We start from the raw sequence: 20,349 nt of genomic DNA on the forward strand, positions 1-20,349 counted from the left end.
ACATAAAAAGATTGGGGGACTGTTTTGTTAGACTTCAGTGCGGCTTTTGACATTATCGATCATAGTCCGCTGCTGGAAAAATGTATGTGTTATGGCTTTACACCCCCTGCCATATTGTGGATGAAGAGTTACCTGTCTAACAGAAAATAGAAGGTGTTCTTCAATGGAAGCCTCTACAACAGAATCCAGGTAGAATCAGGAATTCCTCAGGGCAGCTGTCTAGGCCCCTTACTTTTTTCAATCTTTACTAATGACATAAGTAAAGCCAGTGTGTCTATGTACGCGGATGACTCAACACTATACACGTCAGCTATTAAAGCAACTGCAATTAAATCACTGCAAAACTTAACAAAGAGCTGCAGTTAGTTACAGAATGTGTGGCAAGGAAAAAATTAGTCCTAAATATTTATAAAACCAAAAGCATTTTATTTTGGACAAATCATTCACTAAACCCTAAACCTCAATTAAATCTTGTAACTAATAATGTGGAAATTGAGCAAGTAGAGGTGACTTGGAGTAACCCTGGATTGTAAACTATCATGGTCAAAACATATTGATACAATATTAGCTAAGATGGGTAGAAGTCTGTCCATAATAAAGCACTGCTCTGCCTCCTTAACAGCACTATCAATAAGATTGGTCCTACAGGCCGTGTTGTCAGGTGCCATGAAGAAGGACTTAGAAAAAATGCAATTGTCTCAGAGCAGGGCAACACGGCTGGCCCTTGGCTGTACACAGAGAACTAACACTAATAGTATGCATGTCAATTTCTCCTGGCTCTAAGTGGAGGAGAGATTGACTTCATCACTACTTATATTTGTGAGAGGTATTGACATGTTGAATGCTGGAATGTTTGAACTACTGGCACACAGCTTGGACACCCATGCATACCCTCACAAGACAAGCCACCAGAGGCCTCTTCTGGACAGGTACAAAAGTATCTATATTCACAGTAAAACGAGTCCTTTATCGACATAACCTGAAAGGCCGCTCAGCAAGGAAGAAGCCACTGCTCCAAAACCGCCAGAAAAAAACCTGACTAAGGTTTGCAACTGCACATGGGGACAAAGATTGTACTTTCTGGAGAAATGTCCCCTGGTCTGATGAAACAAAAACAGAACTGTTTGGCCATAATGACCATTGTTATGTTTGGAGGAAAAAGGGGGAGGCTTGCAAGCCGAAGAACACCATCCCAACCGTGAAGCACGGGGGTAGCAGCATCATGTTGTGGCGGTTCTTTGCTGCAGGGGGGACTGGTGCACTTCACAAAATAGATGATATCATGAGGGAGGAAAATTACGTGGATATATTGAAGCAACATCTCAAGACATCAGTCAGGAAGTTAAAGCTTGGTTGAAAATGGGCCCACAACTTCCAAAGTTGTGGCAAAATGGCTTAAGGACAACAAAGTCAAGGTATTGGAGTGGCCATCACAAAGCCCTGACCTCAATCCTATAGAACATTTGTGGGCAGAACTGAAAAAGCATGTGCGAGCAAGGAGGCCTTCAAACCTGACTCAGTTACACCAGCTCTGTCAGGAGGAATGGGCCAAAAAGAAGCTTGTGGATGGCTATCTGAAACATTTGACCCAAGTTAAAAAATTTAAAGGCAATGCTACCAAATACTAATTGAATGTATGTAAACTTCTGACCCACTGGGAATGTGATGAAATAAATAAAAGCTTAAATAAATATTTCTCTCTACTATTATTTTGACATTTCACATTCTTAAAATAAAGTGGTGATCCTAACTGACCTTAGACCTTTTACTAGGATTACATTTCAGGAATTGTGAAATACTGAGTTTAAATGTATTTGGCTAAGGTGTATGTAAATTTCTGACTTCAACTGTATGTTGTAGTGAAGTGGGGGCCTGAGGGCGCACACTTAATCTGTTGTGAAATCTGTTGTGAATGTATTGTAATATTTTTAAAATTATATAACTGCCTTAATTTTACTGGACCCCAGAAAGAGTAGCTATACCTACTGGATGGCATCTTCTGTTTGCTTTTATTTAATTGTTTCTGTTGTTAATCTTTATTGTTTTTGCTGTATTGTTTTGAAAAAGATGAACAAAATGTCCTTGAGTAAAGATATCCTACAGACAGACATCAAGCCCAAAGTACCACATGGCCCCAGAAATGACCCCAAATACATGTTTCTAGTAGTCGTTCTGCACCACAGTACCTATCCTTTCTGCTAAAACATTTTATTAGGTGGCAGGTTTTTACATTTCACTGCAGGAGTGGAATATCTATCACTGAATCAATCAATCAATCAATCAATCAATCAATCAAATGTATTCATAAATCCTATTTTACATATGCAGTTGTCACAATGTGCATTTACAGTAACCCAGCTTGTATTTGGCTGTACTTCTCAGTAGTACAACTAAACCGTAGCCATGAACTCAGTTGTCACAATGTGCTTTTACAGTAACCCAGCCTGTCTTTGGCTGTACTCCCCACTAGAGGCCAACGTTTCTGGAACCTGGAAGTGTTTTAATAAACATTTCGCTGACTCGTCAATACGTTAGCTCTAACTAAATTATTGAACTCAATTTCCCATGAGCATTGTTTCCTCTAACCACAGTTGCCATGGATGGAGAAGCAGGGCTAGTTTTAAGTGTTGCAGAACCTTCCTGTTAGCAGTTCAGCTCCCCTGGACGGATTTCCAAACCCGGGTCGCTATTGAGCAATATCCCAGATGGAGTGTAAAAACAAACACACACACATACACACACTGGCCCTGCAGGCCTCGTTTACTGACATGCACACACACACACAGACGCACTGACACACACACACACTAACCTCGCAGGCCCCGCAGGCCCCGAGTCTGGTGCGTGTGTGTGCTTCTCGACAGGGAGCAACTAAACAGCCTACTAGAGGGCGCAACTAAACAGGCCTACAGGGAGCAACTAAACAGGCCTACTATAGAGAGCAACTAAACAGGCTTACAGGGAACAACTAAGGCCTTCAGGGAGCAACTAAACAGGCCTACTACAGGGAGCAACTAAACAGGCCTACAGGGAGCAACTAAACAGGTCTACTAGAGGGAGCAATGAAACAGGCCTACAGGGAACAACTAAACAGGCCTACAGGGAGCAACTAAACAGGCCTACTGCAGGGAGCAACTAAACAGGCCTACTACAGGGAACAACTAAACAGACCTACTACAGGGAGCAACTAAACAAGCCTACAGGGAGCAACTAAACAGGCCTACAGGGAGCAACTAAACAGGCCTACAGGGAGCAACTAAACAGGCCTACAGGGAGCAACTAAACAGGCCTGCTAGAGGGAGCAACTAAACAGGCTACTAGAGGGAGCAACTAAACAGGCCTACAGGGAACAACAAAACAGGCCTAGAGGGAGCAACTAAACAGGCCTACTACAGGGAGCAACTAAACAGGCCTTCTAGAGGGAGCAACTAAACAGGCCTACAGGAAACAACTAAACAGACCTTCTAAAGGGAGCAACTAAACAGGCCTACAGGAAACAACTAAACAGGCCTACTATAGGGAGCAACTAAGCAGGCCTATAGGGAACAACTAAACAGGCGACTATAGGGAGCAACTAAACAGGCCTACTACAGGGAGCAACTAAACAGGCCTATAGGGAACAACTAAGCAGGCCTGCTATAGGGAGCAACTAAACAGGCCTACTACAGGGAGCAACTAAACAGGCCTACTAGAGGGAGCAACTAAACAGGACTACAGGGAGCAACTAAACAGGCCTACAGGGAGCAACTAAACAGGCCTACAGGGAGCAACTAAACAGGCGACTAGAGGGAGCAACTAAACAGGCCTACAGGGAGCAACTAAACAGGCCTACAGGGAGCAACTAAACAGGCTACTGGAGGTAGCAACTAAACAGGTCTACTAGAGGGAGCAACTAAACAGGCTACTAGAAGGAGCAACTAAACAGGCTACTACAGGGAGCAACTAAACAGGCTACTAGAGGGAGCAACTAAACAGGCTACTAGAGGGAGCAACTAAACAGGCTACTAGAGGGAACAACTAAACAGGCTACTAGAGGGAACAACTAAACAGGCTACTAGAGGGAGCAACTAAACAGGCTACTAGAGGGAACAACTAAACAGGCCTACAGGGAGCAACTAAACAGGTCTACAGGGAGCAACTAAACAGGTCTATAGGGAGCAACTAAACAGGCAACTGGAGGGAGCAACTAAACAGGCCTACAGGGAGCAACTAAACAGGTATACAGGGAGCAACTAAACAGGTCTATAGGGAGCAACTAAACAGGCTACTAGAGGGAGCAACTAAACAGGCTACTAGAGGGAACAACTAAACAGTCTACTAGAGGGAGCAACTAAACAGTCTACTAGAGGGAGCAACTAAACAGGCTACTAGAGGGAACAACTAAACAGTCTACTAGAGGGAACAACTAAACAGTCTACTAGAGGGAGCAACTAAACAGGCTACTAGAGGGAGCAACTAAACAGGCTACTAGAGGGAACAACTAAACAGTCTATTAGAGGGAACAACTAAACAGTCTACTACGAGGGAACAACTAAACAGGCTACTAGAGGGAGCAACTAAACAGGCAACTAGAAGGATCAACTAAACAGGCTACTAGAGGGAGCAACTAAACAGGCTACTAGAGGGAACAACTAAACAGTCTACTAGAGGGAACAACTAAACAGTCTACTAGAGGGAGCAACTAAACAGGCTACTAGAGGGAGCAACTAAACAGTCTACTAAGAGGGAACAACTAAACAGGCTACTAGAGGGAACAACTAAACAGGCTACTAGAGGGAACAACTAAACAGTCTACTAGAGGGAACAACTAAACAGTCTACTAGAGGGAACAACTAAACAGTCTACTAGAGGGAACAACTAAACAGTCTACTAGAGGGAGCAATTAAACAGGCAACTAGAGGGAACAACTAAACAGTCTACTAGAGGGAGCAACTAAACAGTCTACTAGAGGGAACAACTAAACAGTCTACTAGAGGGAACAACTAAACAGTCTACTAAGAGGGAACAACTAAACAGGCTACTAGAGGGAGCAACTAAACAGGCTACTAGAGGGAGCAACTAAACAGGCTACTAGAGGGAACAACTAAACAGTCTACTAGAGGGAACAACTGAACAGGCTACTAGAGGGAACAACTAAACAGTCTACTAGAGGGAACAACTAAACAGTCTACTAGAGGGAGCAACTAAACAGGCTACTAGAGGGAACAACTAAACAGTCTACTAGAGGGAACAACTAAACAGTCTACTAGAGGGAACAACTAAACAGTCTACTAGAGGGAGCAACTAAACAGTCTACTAGAGGGAACAACTAAACAGTCTACTAGAGGGAACAACTAAACAGGCTACTAGAGGGAACAACTAAACAGTCTACTAGAGGGAACAACTAAACAGTCTACTAGAGGGAACAACTAAACAGTCTACTAGAGGGAGCAACTAAACAGGCTACTAGAGGGAGCAACTAAACAGGCTACTAGAGGGAACAACTAAACAGGCTACTAGAGGGAGCAACTAAACAGGCTACTAGAGGGAGCAACTAAACAGGCTACTAGAGGGAACAACTAAACAGGCTACTAGAGGGAACAACTAAACAGGCTACTAGAGGGAGCAACTAAACAGGCTACTAGAGGGAACAACTAAACAGTCTACTAGAGGGAGCAACTAAACAGGCTACTAGAGGGAACAACTAAACAGGCTACTAGAGGGAACAACTAAACAGTCTACTAGAGGGAACAACTAAACAGGCTACTAGAGGGAGCAACTAAACAGTCTACTAGAGGGAACAACTAAACAGGCTACTAGAGGGAGCAACTAAACAGTCTACTAGAGGGAACAACTAAACAGGCTACTAGAGGGAGCAACTAAACAGTCTACTAGAGGGAACAACTAAACAGGCTACTAGAGGGAGCAACTAAACAGTCTACTAGAGGGAGCAATTAAACAGGCAACTAGAGGGAACAACTAAACAGTCTACTAGAGGGAGCAACTAAACAGTCTACTAGAGGGAACAACTAAACAGTCTACTAGAGGGAACAACTAAACAGTCTACTAAGAGGGAACAACTAAACAGGCTACTAGAGGGAGCAACTAAACAGGCTACTAGAGGGAGCAACTAAACAGGCTACTAGAGGGAACAACTAAACAGTCTACTAGAGGGAACAACTGAACAGGCTACTAGAGGGAACAACTAAACAGTCTACTAGAGGGAACAACTAAACAGTCTACTAGAGGGAGCAACTAAACAGGCTACTAGAGGGAACAACTAAACAGGCTACTAGAGGGAACAACTAAACAGTCTACTAGAGGGAACAACTAAACAGTCTACTAGAGGGAACAACTAAACAGTCTACTAGAGGGAGCAACTAAACAGGCTACTAGAGGGAGCAACTAAACAGGCTACTAGAGGGAACAACTAAACAGGCTACTAGAGGGAGCAACTAAACAGGCTACTAGAGGGAGCAACTAAACAGGCTACTAGAGGGAACAACTAAACAGTCTACTAGAGGGAACAACTAAACAGGCTACTAGAGGGAGCAACTAAACAGGCTACTAGAGGGAACAACTAAACAGTCTACTAGAGGGAGCAACTAAACAGGCTACTAGAGGGAACAACTAAACAGGCTACTAGAGGGAACAACTAAACAGTCTACTAGAGGGAGCAACTAAACAGTCTACTAGAGGGAACAACTAAACAGGCTACTAGAGGGAGCAACTAAACAGTCTACTAGAGGGAACAACTAAACAGGCTACTAGAGGGAGCAACTAAACAGTCTACTAGAGGGAACAACTAAACAGGCTACTAGAGGGAGCAACTAAACAGTCTACTAGAGGGAACAACTAAACAGGCTACTAGACGGAACAACTAAACAGTCTACTAGAGGGAACAACTAAACAGGCTACTAGAGGGAGCAACTAAACAGTCTACTAGAGGGAACAACTAAACAGTCTACTAGAGGGAGCAACTAAACAGTCTACTAGAGGGAACAACTAAGTCTACTAAGAGGGAACAACTAAACAGTCTACTAAGAGGGAACAACTAAACAGTCTACTAGAGGGAACAACTAAACAGTCTACTAGAGGGAGCAACTAAACAGTCTACTAGAGGGAGCAACTAAACAGGCTACTAGAGGGAGCAACTAAACAGTCTACTAGAGGGAGCAACTAAACAGGCCTACAGGGAGCAACTAAACAGTCTACTAGAGGGAGCAACTAAACAGGCCTACAGGGAGCAACTAAACAGTCTACTAGAGGGAGCAACTAAACAGTCTACTAGAGGGAACAACTAAACAGTCTACTAGAGGGAGCAACTAAACAGTCTACTAGAGGGAACAACTAAACAGTCTACTAGAGGGAGCAACTAAACAGTCTACTAGAGGGAACAACTAAACAGTCTTCTAAGAGGGAACAACTAAACAGTCTACTAAGAGGGAACAACTAAACAGTCTACTAGAGGGAACAACTAAACAGTCTACTAGAGGGAACAACTAAACAGTCTACTAGAGGGAACAACTAAACAGTCTACTAGAGGGAGCAACTAAACAGGCTACTAGAGGGAACAACTAAACAGGCTACTAGAGGGTAAAATGGTACCCTGGCGAGGTTAGACACATATCCTGTGAATTATGGGAAACCTCAGTCGGTCACAACTCACTATATGGCAAAGAGTCATTGTTTCATAAATGTCTCTTCTCGTTTGAGCAGTGTGGGTAGACTGTCTGAATGACCGTGGGTTGGAAGCAGAGCGGCTGTAAATAATAGGGGGTAGATATTGTGGTGAAAGAGCATTTGGCTTTGATTATGTGTGAACCGGCAACCCAGTACTCTCAAGATGGAGACCATAGAGATGGTGGAGCCTCTATCCACAGTCCCAGAGAGAGTCAAACAAAGCTGCCTTCTAAGATACCAACTGTACAGGCTAAGGACTGGTAATAAGAAGGAAACTGTATGCTATGTTAAAGTATGTTGACAGTTGGTGACCCCCATAGCAACCTGGCTTAGACAGTCAGATAGCTAACACAGATGACTGTAGCCATGGGGCCAGGAAGGGGAAGGGAAAGAGGCCTCGCACTTGAACCCTCAGGCCTTCCCTCAGGCTGGGCATTGGACATGCTGCTGAAAGGGTAAGAGATGGGAAAGGCAGACCAGACCAGAACAGATCAAACCAGATCAGACCAGACCAGACCAGATCAGACCAGATCAGACCAGACCAGAACAGATCAAACCAGACCAGATCAGACCAGACCAGACCAGATCAGACCAGACCAGACCAGATCAGATCAGACCAGACCAGACCAGACCAGATCAGACCAGACCAGACCAGACCAGACCAGATCAGACCAGATCAGACCAGACCAGACCAGAACAGATCAAACCAGACCAGATCAGACCAGACCAGATCAGATCAGATCAGACCAGATCAGACCAGACCAGATCAAACCGGACCAGACCAGATCAGATCAGATCTGACCAGATCAGACCAGACCAGATCAAACCGGACCAGACCTAGGTCTCTGATGTCTTGACATGGACCAACTTCATCTATGAATCCTTACAACAGGTGTTTGGCTAGTCTAGTGAATCCTCTAGTAAAACAAAATCTCTGACAGACCGTAACTTCCACTGCCCTATCAACCACTCCACACACAACCCCCTGGCATCTCACTTGTCTCCCTGTCCCCCCTGTTCTGCGTGTGGTTGGCCCCCGGCTGTACTAATGTGAAAATTCACACTAACTCTGATCTATGGCTCTATCCCTCTTTTTTCATGGTCCCCTTTGGCTTTTTACCATGCCAGCTTTTCCCTGCGGATCATAAAATTAAATAAAACCTTCCTTTCATGTTTGTGTGAAAGCTGAGATTGCTTGAGCCTCAGCTTTACTTCAGATCTGAGAATCGCATATCAAGTCAATGCTGGAAGTTTTTTTCTTCTCCTCTGACCTCTTTCCCTCAAGTCTCACTGTGGTTCTATGGAAGGGTTGTGTTTCTTCTCTTCTAGAACCGGTTGGTATGAAGTCAATGGGAAGAGGCTCAAGAAAAAGAGTGTGTGTGTGTGTGTGTGTGTGTGTGTGTGTGTGTGTGTGTGTGTGTGTGTGTGTGTGTGTGTGTGTGTGTGTGTGTGTGTGTGTGTGTGTGTGTGTGTGTGTGTGCGTGTGAGTGTGAGTGTGAGTGTGTGTGTGTGCATCCGTGCAAGCTACTGTGTGCATATGTGTGTGTGCTTGACATCCTCCATGCATACAGTGAGTGAGAAAAACATTAAGAACAATTGCTTTCCATGACATAGACTGACCAGGTGAATCCAGGCGAAAGCTATGATCCCTTATTGATGTAATTCACTTCAATTGGTTTAGATGATTGAGAGTGAAGGATTTTTAAGCCTTGAGACAATTGAGACATGGATTGTGTATGTGTGCCATTCATAGGGTAAATGGACAAGACCAAGGATTGAAGTGCCCTGGAACTGCAACACTGCTGGGTTTTTCACACTTAACAGTTTCCTGTGTGTATCAAGAATGGTCCACCAACCAAAGGACATCCAGCCAACTTGACACAACTGTAGGAAGCATAGGAGTCAACATGGGCCAACATCTCTGTGGAACACTTTAGACACCATGTAGAATCCAAGCCCAACGACAAATTGCATTAGGAAGGTGTTCTTAATGTTTTGTACACTCAGTGTACGGTATGTACATACTTTATATGCGTATTGATACTATTCCAACCACATGACTTTACTGATGTTAAATGTCAGCCAGTGGTCTGTGCAGTCAGTCAGGCTTCCCACCATCAGGAGATTAAACTGAACACAGACCAGTTTTCTTTCCCTTTCTTTACCACTGAACAAACACAGAGCTGATATGGTGGAGGATGATGACAGACTCTGCTCAGATTACTGCTCTGCCATTCATATATCCAGGAGTGTCCTCTTTGGAAATAAAGGGATCGTTCTCTTTCTCATTCTCTCTCTCTCCCTCTCTCTTTCTCTCCCTCTCTCCCTCTCTCTTTCTCTCCCTCTCTCTTTCTCTCTCTCTCCCTCTCTCTTTTTCTCCCTCTCTCCCTCTCTCTTTCTCTCCCTCTCTTTCTCTCTCTCTCTCCCTCTCTCCTTCTCTCCCTCTCTCTTTCTCTCGCTCTCTCTTTTTCTCCCTCTCTTTCTATCCCTCTCTCCCTCTCTCTTTCTCTCTCTCTCTCCCTCTCTCTTTCTCTCCCTCTCTCCTTTTCTCCCTCTCTCTTTCTATCCCTCTTTCCCTCTCTCTTTCGATTCAATTCAATTCAAAGGGGCCAAAGCAAGTGAAAAAAACAAAACAACAAAACCAGACATTAACAGTAAACATTACACACACAAAACATTTCAAGAGAATAACAACGTTGAAAATATTATATTATTAGCGTTAAGAAAAATATAGTATAACATTTAAAATGTGCAAATAATATAATGCATTCGTATATCCAGGGACTCCCCCCCCACCACTTCTCCAGCACCACTGTGGGTCAAAACAATAATGTTCCTTATACTGTCTCTTCCTAGAGAATGCTTCAACTCATCCTGTCTCTTCCTAGAGAATGCTTCAACTCATCCTGTCTCTTCCTAGAGAATGCTTCAACTCATCCTGTCTCTTCCTAGAGAATGCTTCAACTCATCCTGTCTCTTCCTAGAGAATGCTTCAACTCATCCTGTCTCTTACTAGAGAATGCTTCAACTCATCCTGTCTCTTCCTAGAGAATGCTTCATGCTTCAACTCATCCTGTCTCTTACTAGAGAGTGCTTCATTTATTTTTTTTATTTCACCTTTATTTAACCGGGTAGGCTAGTTGAGAACAAGTTCTCATTTACAACTGCAACCTGTCCAAGATAAAGCAAAGCAGTTTGACACATACAACAACACAGAGTTACACATGGAATAAAACAAACATACAGTCAGTAATACAGTAGAACAAGTCTATATACAGTGTGTGCAAATGAGGTAGGATAAGGGAGGTATAAGGCAATAAATAGGCCATAGTGGCAAAATAATTACAATATAGCAATTAAACTGGAGTGATAGATGTGTAGAAGATGAATGTGCAAGAAGAGATACTGGGGTGCAAAGGAGCAAAATAAATCAATAACAGTATAGGGATGAGGTAGTTGGATGGGCTGTTTACAGATGGGCAATGTACAGGTGCAGTGATCTGCGAGCTGCTTTGACACCTGGTGCTTTACGTTAGTGAGGGCGATATGAGTCTCCAGCTTCATTGATTTTTGCAGTTCGTTCCAGTCATTGGCAGCAGAGAACTGGAAGGAAAGACGACCAAAGGAGGAATTGGCTTTGGGGGTGACCAGTGAAATATACCTGCTGGATGGAGCGCGTGCTGCGGCTGGGTGCTGCTATGGTGACCAGTGAGCTGAGATAAGGCGGGACTTTACCTAGCAAAGACTTATAGATGACCTGGAGACAGTGGGTTTGGCGACGAATATGAAGCGAGGGCTAGCCAACGAGAGCATACAGGTTGCAGTGGGGGTAGTATATGGGGCTTTGGTGACAAAACGGATGGCACTGTGATAGACTGCATCCAATTTGCTGAGCAGAGGGTTGGAGGCTATTTTGAAAATTACATCGCCGAAGTCAAGGATCGGTCGGATAGTCAGTTTTATGAGGGTATGTTTGGCAGCATGAGTGAAGGATGCTTTGTTGCGAAATAGGAAGCCGATTCTAGATTTAATTTTGAATTGGAGATGCTTAATGTGAGTCTGGAAGGAGAGTTTACAGTCTAACCAGACACCTAGGTATTTGTAGTTGTCCACGTATTCAAGTCAGAGCCGTCCAGAGTAGTGATGCTGGACGGGTGAGCAGGTGTGGGCAGTGATCGGTTGAAGAGCATGCATTTAGTTTTACTTGTATTTAAGAGCAGTTGGAGGCCACGGAAGGAGAGTTGTATGGCATTGAAGCTCATCTGGAGGTTAGTTAACACAGTGTCCAAAGAGGGGCCAGAAGTATACAGAATGGTGTCGTCTGCGTAGAGGTGGATCAGATAATCACCAGCAGAAAGAACAACATCATTGATGTATACAGAGAAGAGAGTCGGCCCGAGAATTGAACCCTGTGGCACCCCCATAGAGACTGCCAGAGGTCTGAACAACAGGCCCTCCGATTTGAGACACTGAACTCTATCTGAGAAGTAATTGGTGAACCAGGCGAGGCAGTCATTTGAGAAACCAAGGCTGTCGAGTCTGCCAATAAGAATGTGGTGATTGACAGAGTCGAAAGTCTTGGCCAGGTCGATGAATACGGCTGCACAGTGATGTCTCTTATCGATGGCGGTTATGATGTCTTTTTTCGAACTTGAGCGTGGCTGAGGTGCACCCATGACCCGCTCAGAAACCAGATTGCATAGCGGAGAATGTATGGTGGGATTCGAAATGGTCGGTAATCTGTTTGTTAACTTGGCTTTCGAAGACCTTAGAAAGACAGCTAGCTTTAAGCGCCAGCTGTCAGAGCAGCTCACAGATCACTGCACCTGTACATAGCCCATCTGTAAACAGCCCATCTACCTACCTCATCCCCATACTGTATTTATTTATTTATCTTGCTCCTTTGCACCCCAGTATCTCTACTTGCACATTCATCTTCTGCACATCTACCATTCCAGTGTTTAATTGCTATATTGTAATTGCTTCGCCACCATGGCCTATTTATTGCCTTTACCTCCCTTACCTCATTTGCACTCATTGTATATAGACTTTTTGTTTTCTTTTGTTCTACTATATTATTGACTATGTTTTGATTATTCCATGTGTAACTCTGTGTTGTTGTATGTGTCGAATTGCTATGCTTTATCTTGACAAGGTCGCAGTTGCAAATGAGAACTTGTTCTCAACTAGCCTACCTAGTTAAATAAAGGTTAAGTATTTTAAATCCCTCATCCCCTTCTCATCCCTTCTCTCCTGTTGTCTCTCAGTGCTGATTCCGTCCCTCCCTGGGGCCGTTTTGAGCACTTTCTAACCTAATCACAGGCCACACCAGGAGGGGGTCAGTGAAAGGGAAACTGAAAGGCGAGCTGTTTTGTGTGTGTGTGTGTGTGTGTGTGTGTGTGTGTGTGTGTGTGTGTGTGTGTGTGTGTGTGTGTGTATCAGGAGTGGGGGTTGGTTGTAGCTGATACAGCTCAGGGTAGTTGGAGATTTTGTTGTTTGGCTAAGATTTGAGATACAGTGCTAGAACAGGGTGTGTGTAATTGTCTCCTAAAGGTGTCAGAATGATTAATTTCGGCTGAACGAGTGTGCTCCCATACTGCCTTAAAAGACCTTCACTTGAAAAATGAGAAAAAAGCAGCAATAGTACTGTTTGTCTATTTTGAGACACCGTAGCCAGTATACACTTCATCAACGACGATGGGGCGGAGACTTCGGCTGCTGACTTCGACTTGCCTCAAGAAAAAATTTAGTGTGCCCAAACAGCCAAAGTCCAAAACGAACAAAAAATGTACAAAACGTCATTATAATATACTGTATGAACGAACTGACAGAACTGACACCTTACAGGGGTCATGACTAAACCCGCCAGAGTATACCTCACGTTGCAAGATAACAAAGCCCTACCTGTCCTGTTCCCCTCCCTTCTTCCCAACAACAAGACACCCAACATCTGATGGAGTCCACTTGTGTGTAAATTAGTATTTGTTGTGGTTCATTGAATAACACGTTACAATGTGGTCCAACTCCGACCCCACCCCCAACACATTACCAACCCCCGACACACCACCAACCCCCAATACTAAGGTGTACCAGTCCTTAATCTTTCTTCTCTTTTTTCAAAGCAGGGGCTAACATTTCAAAAACAACTGCAATGAAACCTGAGCTTCCAGATAGTTATCAGGGTTCCTTATAAAAGTGGAACGAACTTAGAGTCAGGTCAGGCGTTCTTAATGCCATGGTAACCATGGCAACCATGGCATCACCCAAATACACGTGTACGTACCATAGCTTTCCTAAAATAAGGAGAATCAACCCAGATTGAAGCAAGATAATAAACCTCTGTGTCTCAAATGCCAAACTATTCCCAACGTAGTGCACTACTTTTAACCAGGGCCCTATTGAACCCTATTCCCTACGTAGTGCACTACTTTTGACCAGGGCCTATTAAGGTGCCATTTGGAATCCATGCAGACAAAGAGAATCACCCAGATTGAAACCAGATTATACTCCAGGTTAGCTACTGTAACATTACTGTGTGACTCAGAAGTGATGACTCCATCACATTTGAAGCGTGGGTTTTCCATTTCCTTTCCCCTCAATTTATACAAATCTATCTATCTCTGTTCCCCCCATTATTGAACTTATTTTATCTTCTTTTCAGGGGCCTTAACGACAATACCAGCCACATAGTGTGTGTGACGGGGCCCGGAGGTATTTTGTTTTTGCGCAGGCAGGCAGATCTCCAGTTGGTCGTCTCAACAGACACTCAACGGGAAAGAGGTCTTGCTAAACCTCAATCTTAGTTCAATAAAGGTTAAATAAGACACTCACCACAGTGAAGACCTTGCCTTCCTGGGCTGTGGGGATGAGCACCATCTGAGGCTGGAGAGTAGAGTGAAGGTAGAAGCCCTGGGCCACCACCGTGCTGCCTCCACTATTAGGGACACAGAGATAGTAGCCATGAATAATGATACAATGGGATCTCTATGGGGTAAAACGGCTGTTGGTTATTAGACACTAGTTGCCTGTAAGAGCAATGCATAAAGATGCATTGTGATTTTAACGGGGAAACCGGCTGTCCTGGCCATAAACGTTATCCACCACTAGCGCCCCATGTCATCACCTCCCTCATGCTACTTCCAGTCATAAAGCCTAGTGCTAATGTGTCCCTCTTCGCCCACTTATCCTCTGTGAATATCTTTCTCACTTTCTCTTCTCCTTTATACACTCCACACACTGCTTCCTGTTATTTCTGCCTGTGACTTGTCTGTTTTTATAAACTCCCCCTGCTCTCCATCATTCCTTCTCTGACACCTGTATCCTATACAGTATGGAACCTCTTCCTATGGATAATAACGGTTAATCTCTTTCCCTGCCTTCCTCATGTGATGTGGAAGTTAGAATTCATCACCATTTACAGACTAACTAACTGACTGACTGACTGACTGGCTGACTGGCTGACTGACTCATAAAAAGTACCTGATTTAGGATCGTTTGGGCTGGATGGAGGGGATGAGAGGGTTAAGGTTAGTATTGGGGTAGTATTGGATAGGGGAACAGACCTGATAAAGGATCATGTGGGCTGGATGGAGGGGATGAGAGGGTTATGGTTAGTATTGGGGTAGTATTGGATAGGGGAACAGACCTGATAAAGGATCTTGTGGGCTGGATGGAGGAGATGAGAGGGTCTTCGTTGTAGGTGAAGAGTACAGGAGCCTCCCGGACAACAGAGTCCACCTTCATATACACCGCCTGGCGGGATGGGGCCGACTGGGGAGGGGTCCTGCACATCAGCATAGTACCTGATACTCTGGAGAAAGAGACAGAATACACATCAACACAATTCATCACATATTGATAATACCCACATCAGCTCTAGACTCGACGCTAATGTCAACCTCAAAACCCAAACCTATTAAACCCAGTGCACAGTATATTGTACATACACACACAAGCATTTTTACTCGAAGCAAAAACATTAGGGCCTCACCTCAGGATTTCACAGGTGGCGTTTCCCACAGTGACCTGTCTGGTGTTTCCGCTGTCTAAGAAAGAGCCTCTGATGGTGAGCATGGTTCCTCCTAACTTAGGGCCAAACACAGGGAAGATCTCTCTGATCACTGGGTTCTAGAGGGAGAGAGGAAGGGAGATGAATTACTTCAAACCCAACAACCACAACAACAACCACAACTACAACCACAACAACAACAACCACAACAACAACCACAACTACAGTTTGTTTGCAAATCAGTCAGTTAATAACCTTTTCCTGCACTCTTTGGAGATAATTTCCACACTGCCACGTAGAGCTGCACGATATGGGACAACAATCTAGGCCTTATTTTTTATCAAATGTTGAAATTGCGATTTGACTTGCGATTTAGAGCAAAACACTTGGGTGAACTGTTGGAATCATGGAAATATAATGGTTATTCTAATTCTATAGTTAGAATTGAATAGTGGGCACTTCGAATACAGTATTGTTTGACATGACAACAAATTAAAATGCCAGGGAGAAGTTATTGTGACAGGGTAGGAACCAAAGTGTTGATAGGTGACTATTAGTTGATTACACTATTAGTTTATGTTTATTACATCTGCAAACATTCTATTTTGTATTTAGTTCCAGTGAATCTTTGGCTTCATTTAATGTTATCTCTTAGCTACTTAATGTAGCTAACATTCTTGTGTATTCCTCATTAATTTAAAAGCTACTGTGGCACAAACAACATGCTGATTTAGGTCTACACCATCACTGGTATTATCAGGCTGTATAGCTAATTATGTTTGCTCGTGACTCAGTACATTTATTAGCTAGCTAGTGATTAGCATTAGCTATTAGCAATAGAAAGTAGCGTTAGCGGCGAACAAGATTTAGGCCCAACTTGCTAAGAAAATACAAAATAGATGTTTGCAGATGTAATAAACATAAACTAATAGTGTAATCACAGAATGCTTGTGGATTTATATTAAGAACCAAAGTGAAAACAGCATCGTTGTCATCAACATTGTTGCATGTGCTGCATTGACCATGCAGACTGAACACAAGTGTTTCCTGGTCGAGGAACAACAAATTGAGTGACAGGGTGTGGGGCTAGGTATGTGTGGAAAGCGGCATGGAGAGAGAGCGGGGGAGAGCTGACTCAAGTAGCTAAGTAAACTACAAAACTGGACGTTACACACAGCGTATCCCATTTAACAAACCAAACATTGAAATACCGTTATAGAAGGCAAAGTAAAAACCTAAACCGGTCCGTGCATCAATACCGGTATATCGTAAAATACCGTATACTGCCAAGCCCTATGCGCAATGCCAAGCGTCAGCTGGAATGTTATAAAGCTCGCCGCCAAACATGTTCTCTGGAGTGATGAATCATATTTCACCATCTGGCAGTCCGACTGGCAAATCTGGGTTTGGATGCCAGGAGAACACTAAGTTTGGTGGAGGAGGAATAATGGTCTGGGGCTGTTTTTCATGGTTCGGGCTAGGCCCCTTTAGTTCCAGTGAAGGGAAATCTTAACGCTACAGCATACAATGACATTCTAGACGATGCTGTGCTTCCAACTGTGTGGCAACAGTTTGGGGAAGGCCCTTTCCTGTTTCAGCATGACAATGCCCCCGTGCACAAAGCGAGGTCCATATTGAAATGGTTTGTCGAGATCGGTGACTGGCCTGCACAGAGTCCTGACCTCAACCCCTTTGGGATGAATTGGAACGCCGACATCGAGCCAGGCCTAATCGCTCAACATCAGTGCCCGAACTCACTAATGCTCTTGTGGCTGAATGAAAGTAAATCCCCTCAGCAATGTTCCAACTTCTAGTGGAAAGTCTTCCCAGAAGAGTGGAGACTGTTATAGCAGCAAAGGGGGGTCCTCCCGAGTGGTGCAGTGGTCTAAGGCACTGCTACACATTTGCTAGCTGTGCCACTAGAGATCTTGGTTCGAGTCGAGACACAATTGGTTTGAGTCCAGACACAATTGGCCCAGCGTTGTCTGGGTTAGGGGAGGATTTGGCCGGCAGGGATATCCTTGTCCCATCGCGCTCTAGCGACTCCTGTGGCCGGCCGGGCGCATGCTCGCTGACACGGTCGCCCGGTGTACGGTGTTTCCTCCATCACATTGGTGTGGCTGGCTTCGTGTCAAGAAGCAGTGCGGCTTGGTTGGGTTGTGTTTCGGAGGATGCATGGCTCTCGACCTTCTCCTCTTCCGTGTCCGTACGGGAGTTGCAGCGATGAGACAAGACTGTCACTACCAATTGGACACCACAAAATTGGGGGGGGAAAAGGTGTAAAAGTAAAAAAATATATATATAATAATAATAAATAGCAGCAAAGGGCAATTTGGTAATTTGACTGCAGGAAAAGCCTACTGTACATCAATCTGTCCAACCATCTGACATAATGTACCTACAGTGTCTATGACATTGTTCACCAACTGTAGTTGGAGAGATACAGAGAGAGAACCAAAGCCTGCACACATTGTAGCTCTCCAGGACCAGGGTTACGACTACTGTCACTGAGTTCGTATTGTGATTGTGAGTGGAGACAGTACTTAGTGCTTACCACGAAGGTGAAGCCCTGTTGTTGGGCCATCTCCTTTCCACTGTGGACCTTCACCACATTGCTAGCCTGAGATGAGTTCACAGGAGACACTGGAGCACACACCAACCTACACACACACAAACACACACACACACGCACGCACACACACAGAGACGTGTACACACACAAACACACACAATTCAACAAAAAATGATTTATCCCACAAAAGAGGACCAAGAAGGCTAAAAACAAAACTTGTGTGCTCACTCTGGTTGGAGTAAACAAGAGTTTAACCTAATTTGATGATATTCCTACTACGCAGCAATGAAACACAATGAAGCCATCTTTCAGGGGGGTGTTTTTCAATCTTCTATACAATGAGTTGACTATGACATGGGGGATGTTTGGGCACAAGGGTCTTTGAGTTAAACGCTGCTATCTGGCATGGCCTCTTGGACTAGGAAGAGTGAAATTCTGTACACAGCCATTCTCCCACTAATTTAACACTTATTGAAGTCATGAGCAGAATGCGAGTCAGGAATGGCGGAACGCCTTGGCGCTTGGAGTTCTCATTCCATGGCGCCCTTTCCTTAACATTCTTCATTCAACTGTTTAACCCTCTAACCCTTATCCTAACACATGAACATATAATACTCCCATCCATGCACGCACACACACACACACAAACACACACACACACACACACACACACACACACACACACACACACACACACACACACACACACATACACACACACACACACACACACACACACACACACACACACAACACACACACACACATACACACATACACACATACACACACATACACACACACACACACGCACACACATACACACACACACACACACACACACACACACACACACACACACACACACACACACACACACACACACACACACACACACACACACACACCCTCCCTGTGAGTCCTCTCTCACCTGTAACTGTTGCTCTCTCGTTTCAGAAGTTTACATGGTGCTCCAGCAAGGTCCAGGCTGATGAGTGTATGGTCAAACCTCTCTGTCTTGTTGAAGCCAAAGTTCCTCCCACACACCGTCACCTTGGTGTCTCCTCCCAGGGGGCCGTTGGCTGGGGAGATCTACCCAAAAAGAACAACAACCCTCAGACAACCCTCAAACAACCTTCAAACAACACAGAAAGAGAAAACCCTGTCTAGATCCAGGTGCTGGTATTAAAAAACAAGTGTGAAAAACTGACACTAGAAAAGACAGGCAACCAGACAAACAATCTTCAAACTATCCTTCAAACAACAATAGAGGAAGGAGTCTCTTACAAGCTCTCCAGTAAAAGCACGACTGGCTTTTTCACAGCCAAACCCTGCTGAGTCTTTGTCTTGTATCCAGGTTACTGGTGGGAGCTTTGTACTTCGCAAAAGGGTATATGACACATTCAATAAGACATATCCTCAGATGACACTAGTCACTGTCTGCTTGTCCTTGTCCATGTAGACACTGTCACAGTATGGACTGTCACAATAAAGACAAAAACAACAACAAGTCCAGTGTTCTCACAATATGGACTGTCACAATAAAGACCAAAACAACAACAAGTCCAGTGTTCTCACAATATGGACTGTCACAATAAAGACCAAAACAACAACAATTCCAGTGTTCTCACAGTATGGACTGTCACAATAAAGACCAAAACAACAACAATTCTAGTGTTCTCACAATATGGACTGTCACAATAAAGACCAAAACAACAACAATTCCAGTGTTCTCACAATATGGACTGTCACAATAAAGACCAAAACAACAACAATTCCAGTGTTCTCACAGTATGGACTGTCACAATAAAGACCAAAACAACAACAATTCCAGTGTTCTCACAATATGGACTGTCACAATAAAGACCAAAACAACAACAAGTCCAGTGTTCTCACAATATGGACTGTCACAATAAAGACCAAAACAACAACAATTCCAGTGTTCTCACAGTATGGACTGTCACAATAAAGACCAAAACAACAACAATTCCAGTGTTCTCACAATATGGACTGTCACAATAAAGACCAAAACAACAACAATTCCAGTGTTCTCACAATATGGACTGTCACAATATAGACCAAAACAACAACAGTCCCAGTGTTTGGG

The 20,349-nt window shown here is 44.1% G+C and overlaps 1 protein-coding gene across 1 annotated transcript in view; it reads right to left on the reverse strand.

Moving 5' to 3' along the window:
- Window positions 1-20,349, reverse strand: part of LOC139375219 (MET proto-oncogene, receptor tyrosine kinase) — a 97,351-nt gene that overhangs the window by 42,251 nt on the left and 34,751 nt on the right. Inside the window, exons 6-10 of the mRNA XM_071116814.1 lie at window positions 19,174-19,334; window positions 18,225-18,330; window positions 15,653-15,789; window positions 15,308-15,472; window positions 14,494-14,596 (exon numbers count right to left, since the gene is read on the reverse strand). Of these exons, the coding sequence (XP_070972915.1) occupies window positions 14,494-14,596; window positions 15,308-15,472; window positions 15,653-15,789; window positions 18,225-18,330; window positions 19,174-19,334 (672 nt within the window). The remainder of the gene's footprint in view (window positions 1-14,493; window positions 14,597-15,307; window positions 15,473-15,652; window positions 15,790-18,224; window positions 18,331-19,173; window positions 19,335-20,349) is intronic.

Source organism: Oncorhynchus clarkii, chromosome 2 (assembly GCF_045791955.1).
Source record: "Oncorhynchus clarkii lewisi isolate Uvic-CL-2024 chromosome 2, UVic_Ocla_1.0, whole genome shotgun sequence".
Classification (NCBI taxonomy): Eukaryota; Metazoa; Chordata; class Actinopteri; order Salmoniformes; family Salmonidae; genus Oncorhynchus; species Oncorhynchus clarkii.